This window comes from Zootoca vivipara, chromosome 3 (genome assembly GCF_963506605.1).
Source record: "Zootoca vivipara chromosome 3, rZooViv1.1, whole genome shotgun sequence".
Lineage (NCBI taxonomy): Eukaryota > Metazoa > Chordata > Lepidosauria > Squamata > Lacertidae > Zootoca > Zootoca vivipara.
This window is the reverse complement of record NC_083278.1, coordinates 119,498,727-119,520,512: the sequence shown is the minus strand read 5'-3', so window position 1 is coordinate 119,520,512 and position 21,786 is coordinate 119,498,727. Positions and strand designations below refer to the sequence as shown.

The 21,786-nt window shown below is 46.4% G+C and overlaps 1 protein-coding gene across 5 annotated transcripts in view; it reads right to left on the bottom strand.

Moving 5' to 3' along the window:
- Positions 1 to 21,786, bottom strand: part of ASXL2 (ASXL transcriptional regulator 2) — a 56,940-nt gene that overhangs the window by 16,433 nt on the left and 18,721 nt on the right. The window contains exons 2-4 of one of the 5 annotated variants that reach the window (XM_060273221.1): positions 11,763 to 15,078; positions 9,637 to 9,796; positions 3,782 to 5,151 (exon numbers count right to left, since the gene is read on the bottom strand). In XM_060273221.1, coding sequence (XP_060129204.1) covers positions 3,782 to 3,818 — 37 coding nt within the window. In that variant the 5' untranslated portion in view covers positions 3,819 to 5,151; positions 9,637 to 9,796; positions 11,763 to 15,078. Of the gene's footprint in view, positions 1 to 3,781; positions 9,797 to 11,762; positions 19,018 to 21,786 lie in introns of those variants that run through there. The other 4 variants (XM_060273217.1, XM_060273219.1, XM_060273220.1 and 1 more) reach the window with 4 other exon arrangements.

Here is a 21,786-nt window from a genome sequence, read left to right as displayed (position 1 = left end):
GGAAGCTGAGCTTTGAGCTGACCGTTTTCAGTTATGAATTCAAGCTGGTGTGTTGTCAGAGGTCTCCTAAGCTAAAATGCCCACCCTTTGCTTGGAAAATTCCCCAGTGGCTGAAATAAATTGACACGCCCATCAATGGCTGAAGTTTTTGTTTGTTTGTTTTAGGAAAATAACCTATCACTCATTCTGCTGCTTATATTTATCTGGAGCATCTGTACCCATTTTTCAACGCCCAAAGACCCCAAAGTGGCTTACAAAAACCGGAAAAAAGAAGACAGCTTCTGCCTGCAGGCTTACCTGCCTAAAACAGGTAACACCATAGGAAGAGGAGATAAGGAAGAGGAAAAAAGCAAACTCAGGGACTAATTCAGTAGCACCTTAAGAGACCAACTAAGTTTGTCACTGGTATGAGCTTTTGTGTGCATGCACACTTCAATAGTGGGTTTAAAAACGTACCTATGAGTCGGAAATGGTCTTTTCAGGAGTCCTGTTGTTTTAAACAAGCTCATCTGGGAAAGTCAGACTCTGAAGCCAATGGGACCCCCCCCCCAATGACTCAATATAATAAAAAATAGACACTGCACAGTTGCATCTGGGTGACAGAAGGCCTAAGGAACTTATTCATCAAACCTATCTTCCCAAAATCTTTGCTGAGCAAGATTTGGAGATGTAAACATGAACCAGAAGCATCCTGGAAGAACAACTTTGTGAAGAGGCAGCTGGCTTAAAGGGTTGGTGCTGACATTAGGGGGGGGGCTGTCAACAAAGCCACGAGTGATGCCTGTCACAGTAAGTGACAGAATTGGTTTAGCAGAGGAAAATATTATTTGGGAAGATATGTTTCAGTTTCTCTGACTGCTCACAGGCAGCTTGACCGGCTTCATTTGGAGTGTCTGGCAGCGAGGATCCCAGGGGGTCTGCCAGCTCCCATACCCATACAGGCTCCCACCAGCAACATGCCGGGGGAATCTAGCGGGGATGTGTTTTTGCACTGCACTCCTGGCACTACAAAGTCTGGGATAAACACAGGAAAGCATTAAAGGCAGCACTCTCTCTTCTCTGCAATGAGGAGAGCCAGTGTGGTTTAGTGGTTAAGAGCGGTAGACTCGTAATCTGGTGAACCGGGTTCGCTTCCCCGCTCCTCCACATGCAGCTGCTGGGTGACCTGGGGCTAGTTACACTTCTTTGAAGTCTCTCAGCCTCACTCACCTCACAGAGTGTTTGTTGTGGGGGAGGAGGGGAAAGGAGAATGTTAGCCGCTTTGAGATTCCTTCGGGTAGTGATAAAGCGGGATATCAAATCCAAACTCTTCTTCTTCTTTGTAATGTCAAGTGGAGTACAGTGGACACTCAGGCTGCGAACGTGATCCGTGTGGGAGGCATGTTCACAACCCACAGCGTTCGCAACCCGCAGCGCCACGTCTGCGCACGCGCGGGTTGCAATTTAGTGTTTCAGCGCATGCGCGAGTGCCAAAACCCGGAAGTAACCCGTTCCGGTACTTCTGGGTTCGGCGCGGTGAGCAACCTGGAAATGCGTAACCTGAAGCGCCTGTAGCCCGAGGTATGACTGTACTTTTGAATAGTTCTGCCAAACCTCATTATTAGATTCCTTAAATATATTTATTCTATCTGTCTAAGTGCAATTACATTCAACAACATGGTTTTTAATTTTATCACAACCCTCTGGTCTTTAATATATGATGAAAATTCAGAAAGGTGAATATATATGTGTGCTGTAAAGGTAAAGGTAAAGGTAAAGGGACCCTGATCATTAGGTCCAGTCATGACCGACTCTGGGGTTGCGGCGCTCATCTCGCTTTATTGGCAGAGGCAGCCGGCGTACAGCTTCCGGGTCATGTGGCCAGCATGACTAAGCTGCTTCTGGTGATCCAGTGCAGCGCACGGAAACGCTGTTTACCTACGGTATTTATCTACTTGCACTTTGACGTGCTTTCGAACGGCTAGGTTGGCTCACCCCGTCGCAGGGATTCGAACTGCCAACCTTCTGATCGGCAAGCCCTAGGCTCCGTGGTTTAACTCACGGTGCCACCCACGCTGTAATATTCTGTTAATATATCGGCGAGATATGCTTGCCCAGGAAGACGCCAAAGAGAGACGCTTAAGGGGGCCAGCGTCTGGGGCTGAATGACCCATGCTTGACGTGCCCACTCTGATCCTCTGTGAAGTCCGGCCACAAGAGCAGAGTTGCCCAAGCCAAGGCTGGGTGCCCTTTCAAGAAGTCCAGTCTTCTTCCATGTAAGACATTTGCTATTAATTTTGTATCATACTGCTGCATGTTTATTATGTTTCCCCTATGAAAGAAGGCCTTTATTGCTAAGACCTTTATTCTCATTGGCCTTTGCCCACCATTAATAGTAGCTTATAGTATAATTTGCCCTTGCTCAGAAGCCCAGGCAATTATTATTATTATTATTATTATTATTATTATTATTATTTGAATTTATATACCGCCCTATACTCAGAGGTCTCAGGGCGGTTCACAGAAAAGATCAACATAAAAACCACAATATATATAATCAGAATAAAAACAACAACCCAATAACACCCCCCAAAAAAGAGCCAAATTTTAAAAGGGCATAGGATGTCAATCAACAAAAGACCATAGAATGTCAATCAGATCAACAAAAGACCTGGTTCAAAAAGAAAAGAAACGTTCTTGCCTGGCACCTGAAGGTGTATAATGAAGGCGCCAGGCGAACTTCCCTGGGGAGAGCATTCCACAGATGGGGAGCCATTGCAGAGAAGACCCTGCTCTCGTGTTGCCACCCTCTGGACCTCTCAAGGAGGAGGCACACCAAGAAGGGCCTCAGAAGGCCCAATGCCTCAACTCCATGTTAGACTGCAGCCAGCCACTCCGTACAGTACAGCTTCCATAATTTTCATTCCACGACTAACTCTGAACAGGTTTTCAGGCTTGGACACCACAATCCTCCAACTCGCAGCTAAAGGGATTCTCAATTCTCATAAACTTTATTCTCCTATGGGGTCCTAACCCTACAAAGCCTGCTGGTGACTCAGAGCCATTCCGGCTGCAGCGTTTTGCAAGCCCACGGCTGCCGACTCTTGGTGGTTCTGCAGCTGCGGCCACTGAAACAGGACACAGCAGCGCTCAAACCCCCTACAGCCGACAGAGCGAACAGGAAGCGTTTCTGTTGGCGCAACTTATAAAACGCCAACTTGCTTCAGAGTCAAACCCCCGAGTTCCAGAGTTAGGAAAGTCACATTTCCCAAGCAGAATTCATTCTTCATGACACAAGGGTGGCTGGGTGGCTTCCTCAAAGTCAGCCCAACTGCAGGCGCACCTGGGTCCATGCCAGCGATTCACTTCCAGTCGGAAGTGGTGCTGGAGACCACAAGAGTGTTGCTGCTGCTGCCGCACTCCAGGCCTCTTGCGGGGATTCCTAGAGACTTCTGGTTGGCCACTGTGAGAACAGGATGCTGGACCAGACAGGCCCCTAGGTCAGATCCAGCAGGACTCTTCTGACATTATGATGATTCCCTGCCCCACAGAATGCCCCCTATGCTTGGCTGAGTTAGGGTGAAGCTGCACAGAAAGCAGGGCAGTGATAGTCGGCAGCCACGAGTTTTGCTGAGCCTTAAGCCTTGAAGCTGTTCTGCTTGGAGGAAGCAGCACACACAGGGAGGCTCCCTGTCCTTCCTTCCCTCCTCCCTCCCTCCCTGGACAGCCACGTAAGCAGCTGGTCACACGCAGTGGAAGCTGTCACCAGGCTTCCCTGCAAGGCAGGGCCACTCAGCCTTACCTCGCAACGGGATTTCAGAAAGCTTCTCTCGGGACATGGCTGTTGCATACAGAGAAAACAGACGCCTTCTCTTCGTTCTCACAGAAAAAGAGCTCCGGCCAGGGCTGGCTTTCAGCACCCCACACGCCTCATAGGGGCTCCGGATTGGCTGGACCCACAAACGCGAAGCTGGTCTCCGCTTTAAGTGTCAGTCTCATTGCTGTCACAAAGCTTTATTTTTGTACATATAAGGAAGTCGGTTGTTGATATGATCTGAAAGTGCTTCCTGTTTTGTATGTATATGAATAACGATGGTGGAACCACATTATGGCGAACTGCTAAGCTAACCATGGCCAGCCCTTCCTCCCCGCAAGGCACAAAATACACGGCTCAGCTGCTACGTCCTTCCACTCACCCCCCCTGCAAAGAAAACAGGTGTTCTCCTAAGAAGAGCTCGGGGTTCTCTGTCAGCTCACGATACAGCCAGTGTGTTCAGCTGCTGCTATGCAGTGGCGCCAGCCAGGTTGACATGCGAGAGATACAGGGCCTTTTCAGTGGAGGCCCCCACAGTCACCTGCACTTGGCCCCTTCAGTGCAGGACGTTAGGGGAAACCTGTCTTATGGAGACTTCCGTTTATTCACTATCCAAAGCAAGTAGGAACATACACGTGCTCCCACAAGCTGGGTTGCAAGGCGCAAGCCCTGTTCTTCATTAGATTTATCAAGGCAATCTACCACCAAAGGACTGGCACTATGAAACAGCTGTCTCCTGAGCCAATCATCTGCTCTGTTGTGCCTGCCACTCATTTAAGCAGCGGGCAACACCCTCCCTGAACATCAGATCTGCACCAAAGTCCGTTGCAACTCCCAGTGACCTTCCATTTAGTTACAGCACCAGAGTGGGGCTGAGAGGCAGACAAAGGAGCTGGCTGCTTAAAGCACCTTTCACCATCCTCAGCTGTGCAAACGGGAGGGACTCACCTGTTCATTATGTTCTGGGTGTTCTACTGGAACAGGTAAGAACAGACTCTCCCAACCCTTGGCTCAGACACACTTAGGAAAGCCCTGCCTAACACGCCACTCTGACGCAAACCCCCAAGAGCTTCAAGCGCTTTCAGTGTGGTTTACATAGTAAAATAGTCAGTTTTAAAGTCTGGAGGCAGGTGGACCCTTGTTCTCAGCGGACAGGCCTTTCCTGCTAGTTCTGGATATTTCAACACTGTTATAAACTTGCAGGTGAATGCCAAAACACAGCAGCAGCAGCAGCACTGCAAGTGTTCCGAACGCAGCCTCCCTTTCCACTGAAAGTGCCAGTTCCTCCTTTACTCACCTGGCAAGGCCCAAATTCAGAAGCCTGTGTTTCCTCAGCATCGGCTGACGGCACCAAATACCTACAAATAACAAAGAAGAGAAGCTGCTGTTTCCTCCTTTGCTCCAGGAACCTGGGATCCCGTCTGTTTTTGCAGGGAAACACCGAACCCTGGACTCAAGAGTTTGCCTGGCGTGTAAAGGAGGAAAGGAGGAAGACCGGAGGACCACTAAGCAGGAAGACTGGAGCTTCACAGGTGGGGAAACTGCCCAGTTAATGGTGCTAAAGCCTCTACCAAGGATCTCACCAAGATATAAACACCAAACTAAGGACTGGTATGACTGTATAACATACCCTTTGTATATTGCTTGATGAGCACCCAGTGCGTGTGTTTTTTAATATGTGTGTTTTTTAATATGAAGTTGGACACAATTACTTACCAGGGACATCAATCTTCCTCCTTTTCTCTGCGACCCATTTCCTAACTTTGTGCTAACCAGTATGCTTAGATTGTGCTGCTGGAGGTTAGCACACAAACCCACTGATCTAGGTCCTTTAAAAGGTCATAAGATGAAGAGCAGGATACAAGTAAACATTAGGAAGAACTTCCTGACAGTAAGAGCTGTTCGGCAGTGGAATTTGCTCCCAAGGAGTGTGGTGGAGTCTCCTTCTTTGGAGGTCTTTAAGCAGAGGCTTGACAGGCATATGTCAAGAATGCTTTGATGGCGTTTCCTGCTTGGCAGGAATGGATGGCCCTTGTGGTCTCTTCCAACTCTACGATTCTATGTTTTTTTAAATAAAAAAACCAAGTAGCTAAAATTCAAGACAGAGATTAACTAGCAACCAATGTGATCATTCGGTGGACCATTTGCCTGACAGTTGGGAAAGCCCAAGCTGTGACCCCAGAGGCTCTCTCTCCGTGCAGGGTGCCCACCCCCATCCCCTGCTGCCTCTCTGCTAGGAAGGAACAGGGAAGCCTTTCTCCTGCCCAGTTGCTGCCTGTGCAAAGGGATGGCACAGCTTTTGGAACACCAGAAACATATAAAAACAGAAGAAGAGTTTGCAGGATCAGACCACCAGCACAGGTAGTCCAGCATCCTGTTCTCACAGTGGCCAACCAGAACCCCCAAAGGGAAACATGCAGGCGGGAATTGAGTACAAGAGCCAACTCCCCTCCTGGGGTTTCGAGCAACTGGTGTTCAGAACTATTCAGCCTCTGTTCACTGTGGAGGCAGAGCAGAGCCGTCCTGGCTAGTAGCCACCGATAGCCCTCGCCACCTCCATGAGTTGGTCCAATCCTCTTTTAAAGGCATCCAAGTTGGTGGCCATCGCTGCCTCCTGTGGGAAAGAGTTCCACGGCTTTACTATGCACGGTGTGAAGGTTTGCTTTATTTGTCCTCAACTTCCCAGCATTCAGCATCACTGGTCCGAGTTCGAGTCTCATGAGAGAGGGAGGAACACTCTCTACCCGCTTTCTTCATGCCAGGCGTAGTTTCATAAACTTCTATCAATTGCCTCTCCCTCGCCTTTCGTTGAAAAAGTGCCAAATACAAAAATGATTTGCAACTCGGATTAAGCATCACAAACAGATTAAAAACCCAACGGAGAACATACAAAATTAGGAGAGGCCTTCCACCAAGAGGCCACCCAGAGTTAAGAGGATTTTGCAGCACTTCTGCAAAGGAAAACTCCTCCCCAGGGAGGCCCCTCCAGTGCCTGGGGGAATTGGGGCAGCAGAAGCCTTGCTCCTGAAAGTTAACGCTTCTGCCGTGCAGAAGAGCAGAAATGGCTTCTACAAGGGAGGCCACCTCTGAGGTATCCTGGCATCCTGAGCATAGCTGCCAAGTTTTCACTTTTCTCACGAGGAAGCCTATTCAGCATAAGGGAAAATCCCTGTAAAAAAGGGATAACTTGGCAGCTATGATCCTGAGTATTAACAAGGTGCCTGATTTGGAGAAAGAAGCTCCTGGGATCCAGCCCAAGCAGCAGCTGCAGAGCTGGCTAAACAAGCTCTCACCTCCTGGGATGCCATTGCACCAGGATAGCTTGAAAGCTGTCTTCAACACCAACCTCACAGCAAGCTTAAGATAGCAGTGCATCCTGAAGCCTATGGAAGTGGGGATAGGATAAGCAGGGGAAGCTCTCTCAGCAATAAGAGGAAGAGAATGAGGACAGTATGACCTCAGCTGGGAAGAGGGGGCCCTGATCACAACTGCTTTCTGTTCACCCAGAAGCAGCCCCGGGTTCCGCAATTGCCAAGATGGAGCAATCATCTGCTCTCCAAAGCACAAACAGATCAGCGCTGCCTCTGCCTTGCCAGGATTCAGCTTCCTTTTGCTTACCCACTGGCTTCAGATACTGGTTTGCAAGCAAGCTGGCTGCTCCCAGAGGCTTAGTGAGCAAAAGGGCACTGGGCCATCTTGACGAGCCGTTTCATATGGACGAAAAGCAGCATTGCTGAAAACACAGAGCCCATGGAACAGGGTTAGGCCAGTTCTCACGGCCCTGAGCAGGCACCTTTGCAGTCGACCTCCTCTGGATCGTCACCATGCATTACAACGAGGTAGAAACAGACACCTCCAAGAGCTGCAGGTACCTAACCTCTTCCAACTGCTGCTTTTGGCTACAGGAAGTCAGGGCTGCATTTTTATTTTTTACCGCAGCAGCACGTGGTCACGGATTGCCTTGGAGTTGCAAAGCACAGTTTCTCCAAAAAGTGATCCATGTTCTTCATGCACGGTCTCAGTCATCTTTACAACAACTCTGCAAGGTAGACCAGTGCCGTAATCTCTGTATTACATTATTGAGGGGAGATTATTAAATTTATCTCATTATTTAGCCCATTATTGGCTTGCCGAAGCCCCTGCCATTGCTTGAACAAAGCCTGGGCCAGAGACTTGCTGCCTCACATTTCAAGGCCTCAACTGCTATCGATACACCAGCTCAGCACAGATTCATTCTTGTGATCCCAGACGATACTTGACCTTCACAAGCTCCTATCTTTTCTAGCAAACTCAGACAGACAGTCACCAGTTAACCATGAGGATGACGGACTTGATAAGAATCTAATCTCAACAGAATTTCAAAATCCAAGAGGGATGATGACTCAGCTGCAATCTGGCTCTCCCAAGCTTTTCACGTCTCAGTTTGCTCATGTTACATTCCCAACAGGGATTAGCCACATCAGATTTTACAGAAATGATTCACAGTTCAGCATGGAAGACTCTCCACATCTCCTAGAAGTGTGCACTATTCAACTTTCCCCCTGATAACACATCTAGTACAACTCTGAACTGCCCCTCATCAAAGCAGCAAGTACCAGCCAATTCTCATTTGGCAACTTGTTGCATGCCTCCCCCCTTGCTGCGACGGAGCTTCTGCTGCAGCCTTTTGCTGCCTCTCCTACATGGGGAGGTCTTACAACGCTGTTTTTCTGACCTGGGGAGGTCTACCAAGTGTGAGAAGTCCCGTCTCCTACACCAGAGAGCAAGAGATGGGTACTTGCCCTAAGTCACTGAGCGAACTTTCCTGGCTGAATCAGAGTGCTGAACACATGCAGATAGCGCTATATGATTCGCTGCTCACAAATCATTTACTCCACTGCTAAGTGGTGCTCTTCACTAGCAAGAGCGTTTTGCAAATGTTTCTCATGAAGAACAACAATGCAGTCACTCGTCGTGGTGGTCACTGGCTCCTCCAACTCCTTGTCCAGTAAACTGAACATCACCCCACTGCCCCACCAAAGCCTTTCACCTTGCAGCCTGCTCTTTCCGTGTCCAGGATTTCTAGCAGGAGTCGCACTACAATGAGGGCAACCCAGCCGGCCCATGGACTGTGGCACTCCAGGGACATAGCAGGTCTCCCCAGCCCCCATTTATTCACTGAAGGTGGGCAACAAGGTGGCGGTTCCCTCGCTGTGAAAAGCCAAGTTGCAGGGAACCAGGCAGAGGGCCTTCTCGGTGGTGGCGCCCGCCCTGCGGAACACCCTCCCACCAGATGTCAAAGAGAAAAACAACTCCACCAGATGTTAAAGAGAAAAACAACTACCAGACTTTTAGAAGACATCTGAAGGCAGCCCTGTTTAGGGAAGCTTTTAATGTTTAATAGACTATTGTATTTTAATATTTCCGCCCAGAGTGGCTTGGGAAACCCAGCTAGATGGGCGGGGTATAAATAATAAATTATTATTATTATTATTATTACGCCATCAATGGGTTGCGCTGGGATTGAAAGTTCCACTGCCCTGCCTAAGGGTCCGTGCACATCCAGAAATCCGAAGTGCCCCCTGAATCAGAAGCCTTGCAGGCAATTCTGAATTCCAAACAAACAGCAAACAACCTTTTCCACTTCCCCAAGCGCCCCAAAGCTACATTCAACTGAGGGGAGGGGGGGTTGTTGGAATTCCTATCCCAAAGGTGAACTCTAGCGTCTACCCACCTCCAGAAAGATACATTCAAAGCAAGGGAGAGCTTGGCCATTTCCCGACTGTGAGGGACAGGGACAAAAGCTCTCTCTATTCAGGATGATATTCAGATGGCACCCAGTGAGTTTCTTCAGGAATAGCTACCTTTCCTTCGCCACCGGCTTTTCCTTCCTCCTTTGTTGCTGCTCCTGTCGCTGCTGCTGCCGCTGCTGCTGTTGTTCTCTGAGCTGGGGGAGTCTGACTGCACGTCACTGCTCTCTTCCGAGCCTTCGGAGAGTTCCTTCAGCCCATCTGGAACATCCTTCTGCAGACAAAACACAAGCAGGCAGACCTTGGTGCCTTTATCTCTACGCCAGTTCAACAATCACTAAGACTGGGCCATGGGGTTGGGGGGTGGGTGGGCGGGGAGAGAAAGAGAGAACTGAGGACAAGAATATCGCAAGCGCCATCCTCTGGCTCAAAAGTCAGGGGGCAGAATAACCCACCTGGAGGTTCCTCCTGTCCATAGCTGCATTTTAAATTAGTGGCAACTGTGTAAGACTTTTTGCAGGCTGGCTTTGTGTCTCGACTATGGTCCCGAGGGCCAGGGGACTCTCCTCCACTCCACAACAAGGCTCCCTTTTGCCCCAAAGCATTCCCAACCCGCCCAGCCTCCTTCCAAGGAATGGGATTCCACAGCCCACACAGATGAAACCATTCTCCACTTTTTTATGCTCTTTTTAAAAACCTGGCTGTCAGCCCATTATGTGTAGTCCATCCTGTCCAATCTCCTTTTCTCTACCCAGTTCTCATGGCCTGTTTGCACAGCATTTCTCTTCGAGGATCTCCTACGGATTAATTCTTTCCAACCCGAGAGCATAAATATATATATTGCCTTCTTGTGCACCTGAATGCTGCCAACCCTCACCAGCAGCAGCCCTTCCAGGGCCTCGGGCACAGAAGGCAGCTTCTCCCAAGACCCTTCAGATGGACAGGAGAGTGATTCAAGTCTGGAAGGGGCAGCAGGCAAAGGTTGTGCTCTATGACCTCTTGCCAGGGTCCATTCCAGTATCTTGGCACAACTCATCAAGGCCGCATTGCCCTGAGCACCTTTGGGCCCAAGCAACTCATCAAGAAGCCACTTGGACGTTGGGCCATCTCAGGCCCAACAGCTCCTGTGGCTAACAAAGCCAAACTGGGTTTTAAACAAAAAAGAGAAATCTGTTTCCAATTTTCAGGCAGGTCACAACCAGGTTGTTACCGAGTTTGCTCCTGGAATGATTCGCAGCAGAAGTCAAGCCAAGCTGTCCATCACCCCCCCCCCAATGGCACAAACCTCGTCAGAGCAACAGAGGAAAAAAGAGCCCTAGATTCAACCTCTGGCACTGCAGGTGCTTCCCCAAAGCCATGCCATTCTTTTAAGCTTAAAGGGGACACGAGAACAATATATTATAATAATAATTTATTATTTATACCCCTCCCATCTGGCGGGGTATTCTGGTTAATTAGGAAGATCTCAGGTAAAATAAAGCAATCCCGGGCACCTCCTCAGCTGTGTAAGAGGACCTGGAGCAGACTTTTAAAAAGAAGCAGCCCCCCCCCCAAAGAGCCCACCTCAAATCCACCTATACTATACTGAACTGCCCCCATTGGCAGGTATTACAGAGCCCCCCCCTGCCATGCTCTTCCTTGCTCTCTTTCTCCTGCCATTCTCCATGCTGCTGCCCCGTCACAAACCCCCTTAGGCAGCCTCACTAGGTGGGATGGGGGGGGGACTTTCCATGTGTGTTGGCGAAGGTTGCTTAGCCAAGTGAGCCTAGCAAGCTCTTCCATCGCCGCCTTCCTGATCAAAATCTAACTACAGCACTACCCCAATAGGCCCATCCCAGACACGTGTCCACTGAAGGCCCATTTTCATTTAACTGTGACTTTCACTGCAAGCGAAGCAAGTGGCTTTAAGCAGCATAACTGGCGTAAGGACAACAGAGGGGGGAAACCCTGGGCTCAGAAATTCATTTCTGCCAGCCAATACCAGGATTATGATCCAGATGATTAAAGACCACACCAGGAACAAAGATGCAAAATAATAATTATTATTATTATTATTATTATTATTATTGAATTTATATATTACCCTTGATCACAAGCTCTCAGGACGGTTCACGGAATAAAGCACTAATTAAAAACACAAGTAAACAATAAAAACAAAAACAACACAACAGTACCCCCATGCTTAGAGGGACTGTCGTATCCTGACAGTCCATAGGATTCCTAGCAGGAGATTCACTTACCTTCAGGGTGTAAACGCCCATTCTCCCTGGGACCTTGTAGAAAATGCCCTCATCCCCGCGGGAGTTTGTATGCAGCATAGCATTCAGGCATGCAAGAGGAGAAGTACCACTGAAAAGAGAAGTGCAGGGTTAGTCCCCCCCTGGCACACACAAGAAGAATGCTGCCAGACTTCATATTTGCCCAGCCCTGTCAGAGGCCTTGCTCAGCTGCTAATGACTTCAAACGGAAGCCAGTCTCTCCAGGAGCCGAGCCAGGCCAGGCTGACTAGCACGGAGCTCACAAGGCAGTGGTACTCGAGGGGAGCTTGGGAGACAACCAACAGCTGAACGAAGAGGACCCCCAAAGGGAGTCTATTGCAGCTTATACTGCCTGGAGGGCTCACACGCAATGCATTCCTGTCCTGCCCATTTCTTCTTGAGGTCAGGAGGGAGAATAGCGTCCCCAGAGCACGGGGCGGAATTTCCTTTCTCCATCGTTTCCCTTCCAGTCCTAAGAACGTAAGAGGAATCTGCTGGGGTCAGGCCAGTAGGAGCCCATCGAGTTCAGCATCCTGTTCTCAGTGGCCCACTGGATGCCCCAAAGGGAAGAAGCCCACAAGCAGGAGCCAAGGATAAGTGTGCTGGGCTGGGACCGAGGTACAGGGCTTCTGGATCAGCTGCTTTATGTCCACAATCAGTCGGAGAAGAAAGGCTCCAAGGTTCACTTTTAGACGACTGCAAGCGGATTCTAATGCAGTTTATCAAATCTCCATTAAAATAAATCAGCTTCTTTCTGCTGCTGTTTTTATGCGTTTCTTTATATGGTTTTAAAATACTGGCTCTTTCTTTCTTATCGTTTTTAGTAAACAGATAACAGGCAACTAATACAAGCATCCACAATTAAAGGAGATCTGATTCTACGCAATGCTTTAAGCCTTCATTGGACAGAAGTCCATTGGAGACACAAACGCAACGGCAACATTTTATTGTTTAGGATCTGCTAAAGGTTGAGCAGGCACTTAATCAAACAACAAAAACACTGGCTAGAGTGTTGTAGGTTTAAGAATAATTCGACCCCCACAATACAGTTGGGTTGGTTTACATTAGGCCACAATATCGGTGAAAGATTTGCTTTGGTCGACTCATTTTGGCAGCTTAGCTTGTGTCCTTTCCAATCCTTGCACCCGAAACCAAAGAACACAACCCTGTGCATAAACCTTTTGGCAATCACATGCCAGGCAAGTTCGCAACGTTGCTTATTTGGGGGACTGAAGATGCACTCCAGAGATGCCTCCAGTCCTGCGAGTGTGTCCAAAGGGGCTTCCACCTGCATGGGCCTTGCCGTAGTTTACGTAGCTGGCCCCACCGCAGTGGAGAGAGCCCAGGGGTGTAAGGCACTTGCTCTCCGCCACAGATGCATCTTGCGTTTGGCACTAGTGCAGCCCAGCTGGTGGTTCCCATGCAGGCATGCCTGTGGTCCAATGCAGCATTCAGGAGTTTCTGGCGTGAGCCACAAGATGGCTCAGAGAAGCTTGGCATGTTAATCAGAGATGAAATCATCCAGACTGAAGAGCTGCACTAAGCTCCTTTTGCTCAGCAAAGCCACAGCCCAAGCCAAGAGGGCTGCTCAGGTCAAGGAGGACAAAAGGCAGTTCCTTGTGCTAATCAGGAGCGCACCAGCCCTTCCCACACCATTCAGCTGCCGCTGCGCCCCACAAGCTCCAGCTCCAGGCAGGCAGGAAAACAACCCTTTAACCTAAATAGTATTCATTCACACACACACACACACACACACACACACACACACACACCGCTTCTAAGCCTCAGGGCAAAACAAGCTTGCTGCTTAAAGTTAATCAACAGTGATGTTCGCTAGCTGCATTCAATGGCATTTGTACATCAACAGTAGTTCTTACCTTCTGGAATTGATTGAAATCCAAAAAGAGTGGGGGGAGGGGGAGAGAAAAGAAGAAAGAGAGAGAATTCTTTAAATATTTAGCAAAGCAACATTTTCCATCATTTCCAAGCCAGAAAGAACAGAAACCAGAAGCCAGAAGAACAAAACCAGAGTGTAATTAGCTAGGCCAACCTATTTTGACAGAATGACTTGCCCAGATCTTGTACAATATCGTCAAGCTGGGGTAATTACAGCTATTACAAAATATGAAACATCTCTCATAGAAGGTGCAAGTGAGGTTATGTGTGTGAACCTGAGATAAATCTACTACAGATACAGCTTGTTGGAAATGTGGGTTAGCTGCAGCAGGTCACTGACACATTTATTGTTCCTGTCCTTGTATACAAATTAGATTTGACCTAGAAGAGACCTACAGAAGATGGCTGGATAGGCATTACCAATGAAACAAAAACCAATGCTTTTAGAAATTAATAATGTGAATACATAGAGAACTCGTTGGATAATAATCCCAACCCTACCAATAGCTGCTAAAATTACTACTGCTAAGAAATAAATATATTTCAGGTGGCCCAACATAGAGAGAGAGGATAAATAATGTTTGGCAGACAGTGTAGTTAACTTAATTATGTGTTTTTAGATTGAGACACAGCAGGAAGTGAAATTTATAGTGCAGCTGTAACCTTTTACAGAATTTTGCAAGACAAGGTACAATAGGAACCATACAGTGGCACCTCTGGTTGCGCACAGGATCTGTTCCGGAGCGCTGGTCGGATCCCGAGGAATTCGCAACTGGAGTTGCCGCTTCTGCGCATGACAGAACACTTCTGCGCATGTGGTGAAACCCGGAAAAATACTTCCAGGTTTGCCGCATGCGTAATCCACTGTAATTGCTTTGTCATAATTTACAGCTTGTTATAATTTAAAACAGTGGTGTTTCCATTAAACAGATGAGACTTATCCTCTTTCTTTCAACTGCATTCCTGTGTGTGTGTGGTTTTGTAGTGCGTTGTGTCTGATGGGTTTAACTGGCATGTGTGAGTGTCCACACACAAAATGAAATGTACAGAAAATGCTAAGCAGGATAAAGCTGCATGCCTAATGGCAGGCTGAACTGTGGATTGTCCTCAACACCCTGAGAGGAGAAGTGGAAGCATCATGCTTGAATGTGCACTTATTTGGGAGGTGGAGATGTGAAACACTTAATATGACCCCAAAAGGGAACTGTGTTAGCTGAATGGCACTCCGCTCACAATACAACTGGAAAGCGTAGCAGGTCAATGATGGTGCTTAAAACCTCCCAAAGCAGTTGTAACCATGTGACTCAATCAACACTCACCTGATCTCTTTCAATCCTTCTTTCTGGATAACTTGAAGGATTTCTTTATGGCTCATGGGAGTGTTGGGATTTTTTTCTAGGACCTGGCAAGAAACAGATTTAGAGGGAAGGTTAAAAAACAGACCATTTGGTTCTGCCAGCTGATGTCTGCCTACCTGGCCTCCAGCTGTATGCTGGATGATTCGGACCCAATTCTGCCAACGGTTCATTTCCCCGGGCACAAGCTGATGAACAGGAACCAGGCACAAGCCTTGGGCAGAGGGGTGGGGGACTTTCAGGCTTTCTGTTTTTATAGGAATCCCATCTTCACTCTCCCCTTGAAGCTATTGTGGCAGGTAAACTTCTGTTCAGGGTACATGATAGCCACACACACTTAGTACCGCACACCTAACTGATGAGACCAAGATTTAAAAAATGTAGCAGCAGAGGCATCACTTATGAGCTCCAGAATCAGCACAGAAAGCCACTCACCAAAACTCCTTTTACAAGGGGCATTTATCCTCGATACCATCTCAGCATTTAAGACTATATAAGAGCCTGCTTATATGGGACCCAGGTGGCGCTGTGGTTAACCCACTGAGCCTGGGGCTTGCTGATCAGAAGGATGGCGGTTCGAATCCCTGTGGCGGGGTGAGCTCCCGTTGCTCCGTCCCAGCTCCTGCCAACCTAGCAGTTCGAAAGCACATCAAAATGCAAGTAGATAAATAGGAACCGCTACAGCGGGAAGGTAAACGGCGTTTCCATGTGCTGCTCTGGTTTGCCAGAAGCGGCTTTGTCATGCTGGCCACATGACCTGGAAGCTATACGCTGGCTCCCTCGGCCAATAATGCGAGATGAGCGTGCAACCCCAGAGACGGTCACGACTGGACCTAATGGTCAGGGGTCCCTTTACCTTTACCTTTTAAGAGCCTGCTGGAACAGAATGACGGTCCGTCTAGTCCAGGATCCTGGTCGCACAGGGGCTAACCAGATGCCCAAAAATATGACACGAGGGCAGCACCTCTCTCCCCTTGTGCTCCCCAGAAACTGGCACTCAGAAACAGGCTGCCTCTGACAGTGGATGTCAACATGTCCATCAAGGCTCGAAGCCATGAACCCTGCCTTTGCTCCCTCCATGAATTGGTCCAACCCTCCTTTAAAGCCATCCAAGTGGGCGGACACCACGGCCTCTCATGGGAGCAGATTGCAGAGCTTCATTCTGCACTGGGGGGAGAAGTCCCTCCTCTTTGTTGGTCCTGAACCTTCCAACATTAAGCTTCACCTGATGGCTACGAGAGGGAAAAGATTGCAAGGTACTGAATTCCTGATCTCCCTCATGTTGTGAAATGTGGTTATTTTGAAGACCTTGCTACATGATGTATGCCTTATTTTATTATCATAATGCATAACTGCTCTGCTCTCTATTATTGTTTCGGATGCTACTTTTTATGGATCCTTCATTTCTTCTTAATATTTTTTTTATTATTTTTTTAAAAAGAGACAGGGGGAAAATAATGTCTTTATCTATCCACTTTCTCCAGAACATGCATAGTTTTATAATCTCCATTCATGTATCATATTTTCTCTGACTAAAAAGCTTCAAAACTTTTTTTAAAAAAATTATTTTTATTAACATTTTACAAGAAGTTTTAGCATAATCAAAAATTCAAATTACATTTTACATTTTCAGTTACACCCCCACCCCAAACTTCCCATTCTGGTTTATAGCATGTTAATTTCTTCTGCTTTTAATTTTATATGCCTTGTGTACTAAAATTAAAGTTGTACTTTGTCAATCTATTCTTAACATTTTAATGTCATTTTCATATTTCATATTTATATTTGTCCATTGTAAGTGTATTACTCGAATCCTGCAAGTGAGTTCATTTCAATGCATTGTTTCTGTAAATACATCATAAAAGGTTCCCAATCTTTTTTGAAGTCATCGTTGTCCTTTCAGTCCCTCAGTTTGCTTTGCCATTTCAGTGTATTCTATCAACTTTTCTTGCCATTGTTCTTTTGTTGGTATTTCATCGCTTTCCCATCTTTGAGCTAAAAAGCCCTGAAACTTCAACTCAGTGATCAGATGCCAGGGTGGATAAAAATCAATGATTTTTTTAAAAAACACACAACAGATTTTTTAAAAAAATAGAAAATTAAAAAAAAATTAAATTGGATTTTAAAATTTAAATTGGATTTTTAAAATAAAATGCTTTTGGAGAAAAACATCTTTCTAAATATAGTTTTCTATTTAAGTTACATTACAGTCCAAAGGCTATTCATCAGGAAATAAGGATTTGTTTTAAGTTTTTCATGTGTGCTAAAACTCAGTCTAGGTTTTTTTAAAAAAAATCATTTAACCTCATCAGTTAACATGGATACATATGCTATAATGTAATTGTTTTAGTTAAATAAATCGTTTAAATTGTTATTGAGGAAATGATTATTTTTCTCTTTCCGATAAAGTACAGCAGAAAAGTTGTCCAAATATAAACAGTTAACTTATTAAACCTCACAATAATTTCATAATTACCTGTCTCTGTATTTCTTTTTGTTTAAATAATTTTTATTAATTTTCCAATAAAAACAGCCAATTAACATACCCCTAATCATAATCCAATAAAAAACAATGAACTAAAATAAAAAACCAAATTACAGTCCAAATTATTAATTATTAATTTTTCCGGGCTCCCTATCGTCTGGACCTCTTGAAGTAAATCTGCAATATCTTCGTTCCTGCCTTCTTCTTGTTGTTCTCATATTTTCCACATTCAATCTTAACGCTTTAAAGTTCTCCGTCCCTGGCTATGCGACTCTCAATCATGTCAGAAATCATGTATTCTTTCATCCATCGAATACAGCTTTATTTGTAAAGAGGGGTGCAGAAGCAGTGATCTGTGGGCCTGAAAAGACGTCTCAAGAGGTGTGCTGTCTCCCTGGGGCCAAGATCCAAGATGTAACAGAACGGCTTCAAGGAATCATAACACCCACTGACAAATACCCCTTCCTTTTGGTCCATGTGGGAACCAATGACACTGCAAGCCATAGCCTTCAGAAGATCAAAAGTGATTATGAGGCTCTCGGCAGGAAGTTGAAGCAACTAAATTGAAAGGGCAGAACTCCTCAATGCCTTCTTTGCCTCAGTCTTCTCCAAAAAAGAAAACAATGCCCGACCTGAAGAATATGGAGCAGATGATTCAGCAAGGGAAACACAGCCCAGAATAAGTAAGGAGGTAGTACAAGAATACTTGGCTAGTTTAGATGTATTCAAGTCTCCAGGGCCAGATGAACTACATCCAAGAGTATTAAAAGAACTGGCAGAGGTGATTTCAGAACCACTGGCAATAATCTTTGATAATTCCTGGAGAACAGGCGAAGTTCCAGCAGACTGGAGGAGGGCAAATGTTGTCCCTATTTTCAAAAAGGGGGAAAGAGAGGACCCAAACAATTACCGCCCAGTCAGCCTGACATCAATACCAGGAAAGATTCTAGAGCAGATCATTAAGCAAACTGTCTGTGAGCACCTAGAAAGGAACGCTGTGATCACTAAAAGTCAGCATGGGTTTCTGAAAAATAGGTCATGTCAGACTAATCTGATCTCATTTTTTGACAGAATTACAAGCCTGGTAGATGAAGGGAATGCTGTGGATATAGCCTATCTTGATTTCAGCAAGGCCTTTGACAAGGTGCCCCATGATATTCTTGTAAAGAAGCTGGTAAAATGCGGGCTAGACAATGCTACCATTCAGTGGATTTATAACTGGCTGGCTGACCGAACCCAAAGGGTGCTCATCGATGGCTCCTCTTCATCCTGGAGAGTAGTGACTAGTGGGGTGCCACAGGGTTCTGTCTTGGGCCCAGTCTTGTTCAACATCTTTATCAATGACTTGGATGATGGGCTTGAGGGCATCCTGAGCAAGTTTGCAGATGACACCAAATTGGGAGGGGTGGCTAACACCCCAGAGGACAGGATCACACTTCAAAATGACCTTAACAGATTAGACAACTGGGCCAAAGCAAACAAGATGAATTTGAACAGGGAGAAATGTAAAGTACTACACTTGGGCAAAAAAAATGAAAGGCACAAATACAGGATGGGAGACACCTGGCTTGAGAGCAGTACATGTGAAAAGGATCTAGGAGTCCTGGTAGACCACAAACTTGACATGAGTCAACAGTGTGATGCAGCAGCTAAAAAAGCCAATGCAATTCTGGGCTGCATCAATAGGAGTATAGCATCTAGATCAAGGGAAGTAATAGTACCACTGTATTCTGCTCTGGTCAGACGTCACCTGGAGTACTGTGTCCAGTTCTGGGCACCACAGTTCAAGAAGGATACTGACAAGCTGGAACGTGTCCAGAGGAGGGCAACCAAAATGGTCAAAGGCCTGGAAACGATGCCTTATGAGGAACGGCTTAGGGAGCTGGGTATGTTTAGCCTGGAGAAGAGAAGGTTAAGGGGTGATATGATAGCCATGTTCAAATACAAGCATCTCCCACTTCCCTCGAAAAAGGGAGGGACTCTCATTTTTCTGTACTGCATCATATTAACAAGTGCCATCTTGTTTCTTCTTTTATCCTTATCAAGTCTTTCAAGTCTTAGTAAAGCTGCGCAATTGAATACTTAATTATGAATAGAGGTCCATCTGTATTTTATTTTATTTTTTAAAAAAAGGTTTCTTAAGGAGGCTTGGCATCGAAAACCAATTGTAGATATTGAGAAGGAAAAAAAGAACGTACCAATCACCTCCGTAATCCAAACACCATGATGAGAATCTCTTTGAAATCTGAGCTTAAACACCAGGGACTGTGCCATTCTACAGGTTTTTTCTCAGTCTTCTTTGGTCCAGACTATGTCGGCTTATTGTCCAAATCTAATTATTTTATCAAACAGATATTTCTGGCTATGGGAGTGGCTTCGGAGAGTGCCAGCCATGTTGTGCTCTGGGACCCAGTGTCCTGCCGCTTGCACCTTGATGCAAGCTGACAATCTGGGACAATCTGCGGGTCTACGAGACAGTCCTCCCCCACCCTGGGGAGTCTGCCAGGGCTAATTACCTCTATATCAACCCTGAATTACTAGCACGGCTGGGTTCCGATCGTATGGGAGTCAGCCATTTCTCACCGCCGGAAACAGGAAGCCCCCTGTCTATGTATTTCTAATAGTATAACCCAGGCATCCCCAAACTGCGGCCCTCCAGATGTTTTGGCCTACAACTCCCATGATCCCTAGCTGACAGGACCAGTGGTTGGGGAAGATGGGAATTGTAGTCCAAAACATCTGGAGGGCCGAAGTTTGGGGATGCCTGGTATAACCAAATCAGTAATTTTTGATATAACTGTAAAAACTACTCTGAAAATTTATTATTCCAAAAATGAAACCTTCATCTGGTTGTAAATATTAAGATTATACGAGAAGAATGAGTCTTTCTGTACAAAAAATGATCTAAATCAAGTCTTACTGACTAGTGATTTAAATCGATTTGATTTAAATCAAATGCAGCCTGGCAGGTGCCACGTGCAGCAAAGCACTCCTGCTGCCAGCATTGCAGGCAAACACAACGCATGATGCAGAATTGCCTGACTGCGCTCTGCCCCACCCAAGGCAACTGGCTGGCAGCCATGGGAACTAGGCAACACACAGCAAGAGGCCACTTGAACCCGGCTCTCTTCCCTTTGAACACTGAGGTGGCAGCAAGAGACAACATCTTGCTTGAAGCCTGGGAAGCCACAAGGTTTTAATTACCCGTTAATTTGTAATGAAGCAGATCGATTCATTTGTCAGCTGACATAAAATTTACACACAATAATTAAAGCTGAAAAAAGCACAATGCTAGACTCAAAGCAAAAGCGTTTCCCAAAAGCCCAGGAAGTGTGGCTAACATCTAAAATTTGACAACATGGGAAACAGCTGCATTTCCCAGGGAGGGAGGGAGTTCCACAATCAAGGTGCCACCACAGAGAAGTCCCTGTCTCGTCACCAGTCCATAGGCCATACCTGTCCATGGGAACATGAGCAGGGCCTCCCCTGTCTGCCCCAACCCTAAAGGGAGGGAGGGATTGTGGAGACATTTAAGTACTTAGGCCCTAAGCTGTTTAGGGCTTTGTATTCCACCACTAACACCTTGAACTGGGCTCAGTATTATGACATTCAGGGCTGTACCCAACAAAGTCGTCCCATTTGCACAAGGACTTCCGTTTGTCCAACGAAACCTCTGCTCCCTATCTATTTCGGGGAGTTGTGGGGGGCAGAGCACATTTGGAGGGAGTGCATTGGACAGGAGATGGCAGGGAACGTCTACTGCACAAGTCCTTGTGTGAATGGAAAACTCTGCTGGATACAACGATCAGCATCTGCCTGCTCAATAATCTGAATGCAAAATTTATTTATTTATTTATTTATTTAAAAAAAACTCCAAATACAGAATCAACTGCTTAAGCCAGTTGCATTACACAAACTCACTGTGCCTCCTATCCTACCACTTGTTCCAAACAACAGAACAAGGAAGGTTAGGAATCCAGCTGATTCCACACTGGAACACTTTAAGGCCCTGGTCTTCTGATGCCATTTGGAAATGGAATTAAAACAGTGCTTCCACCTAGCAATGAATATAAGATAGCAATGTAGCATGCTGCAATGCTTGTATCCATGGCCAAGGCTCTTGTAGGTTTACTCAGAAGTAGGCTCATTTGCAGGGGGTTGGACTGGATGGCCCTTGTGGTCTCTTCCAACTCTATGATTCTATGATTCTATGACCATGAAATGCAGTTCGAACATTGTACTCTCAGATGTTTTAGTTCATGTTTTAAAC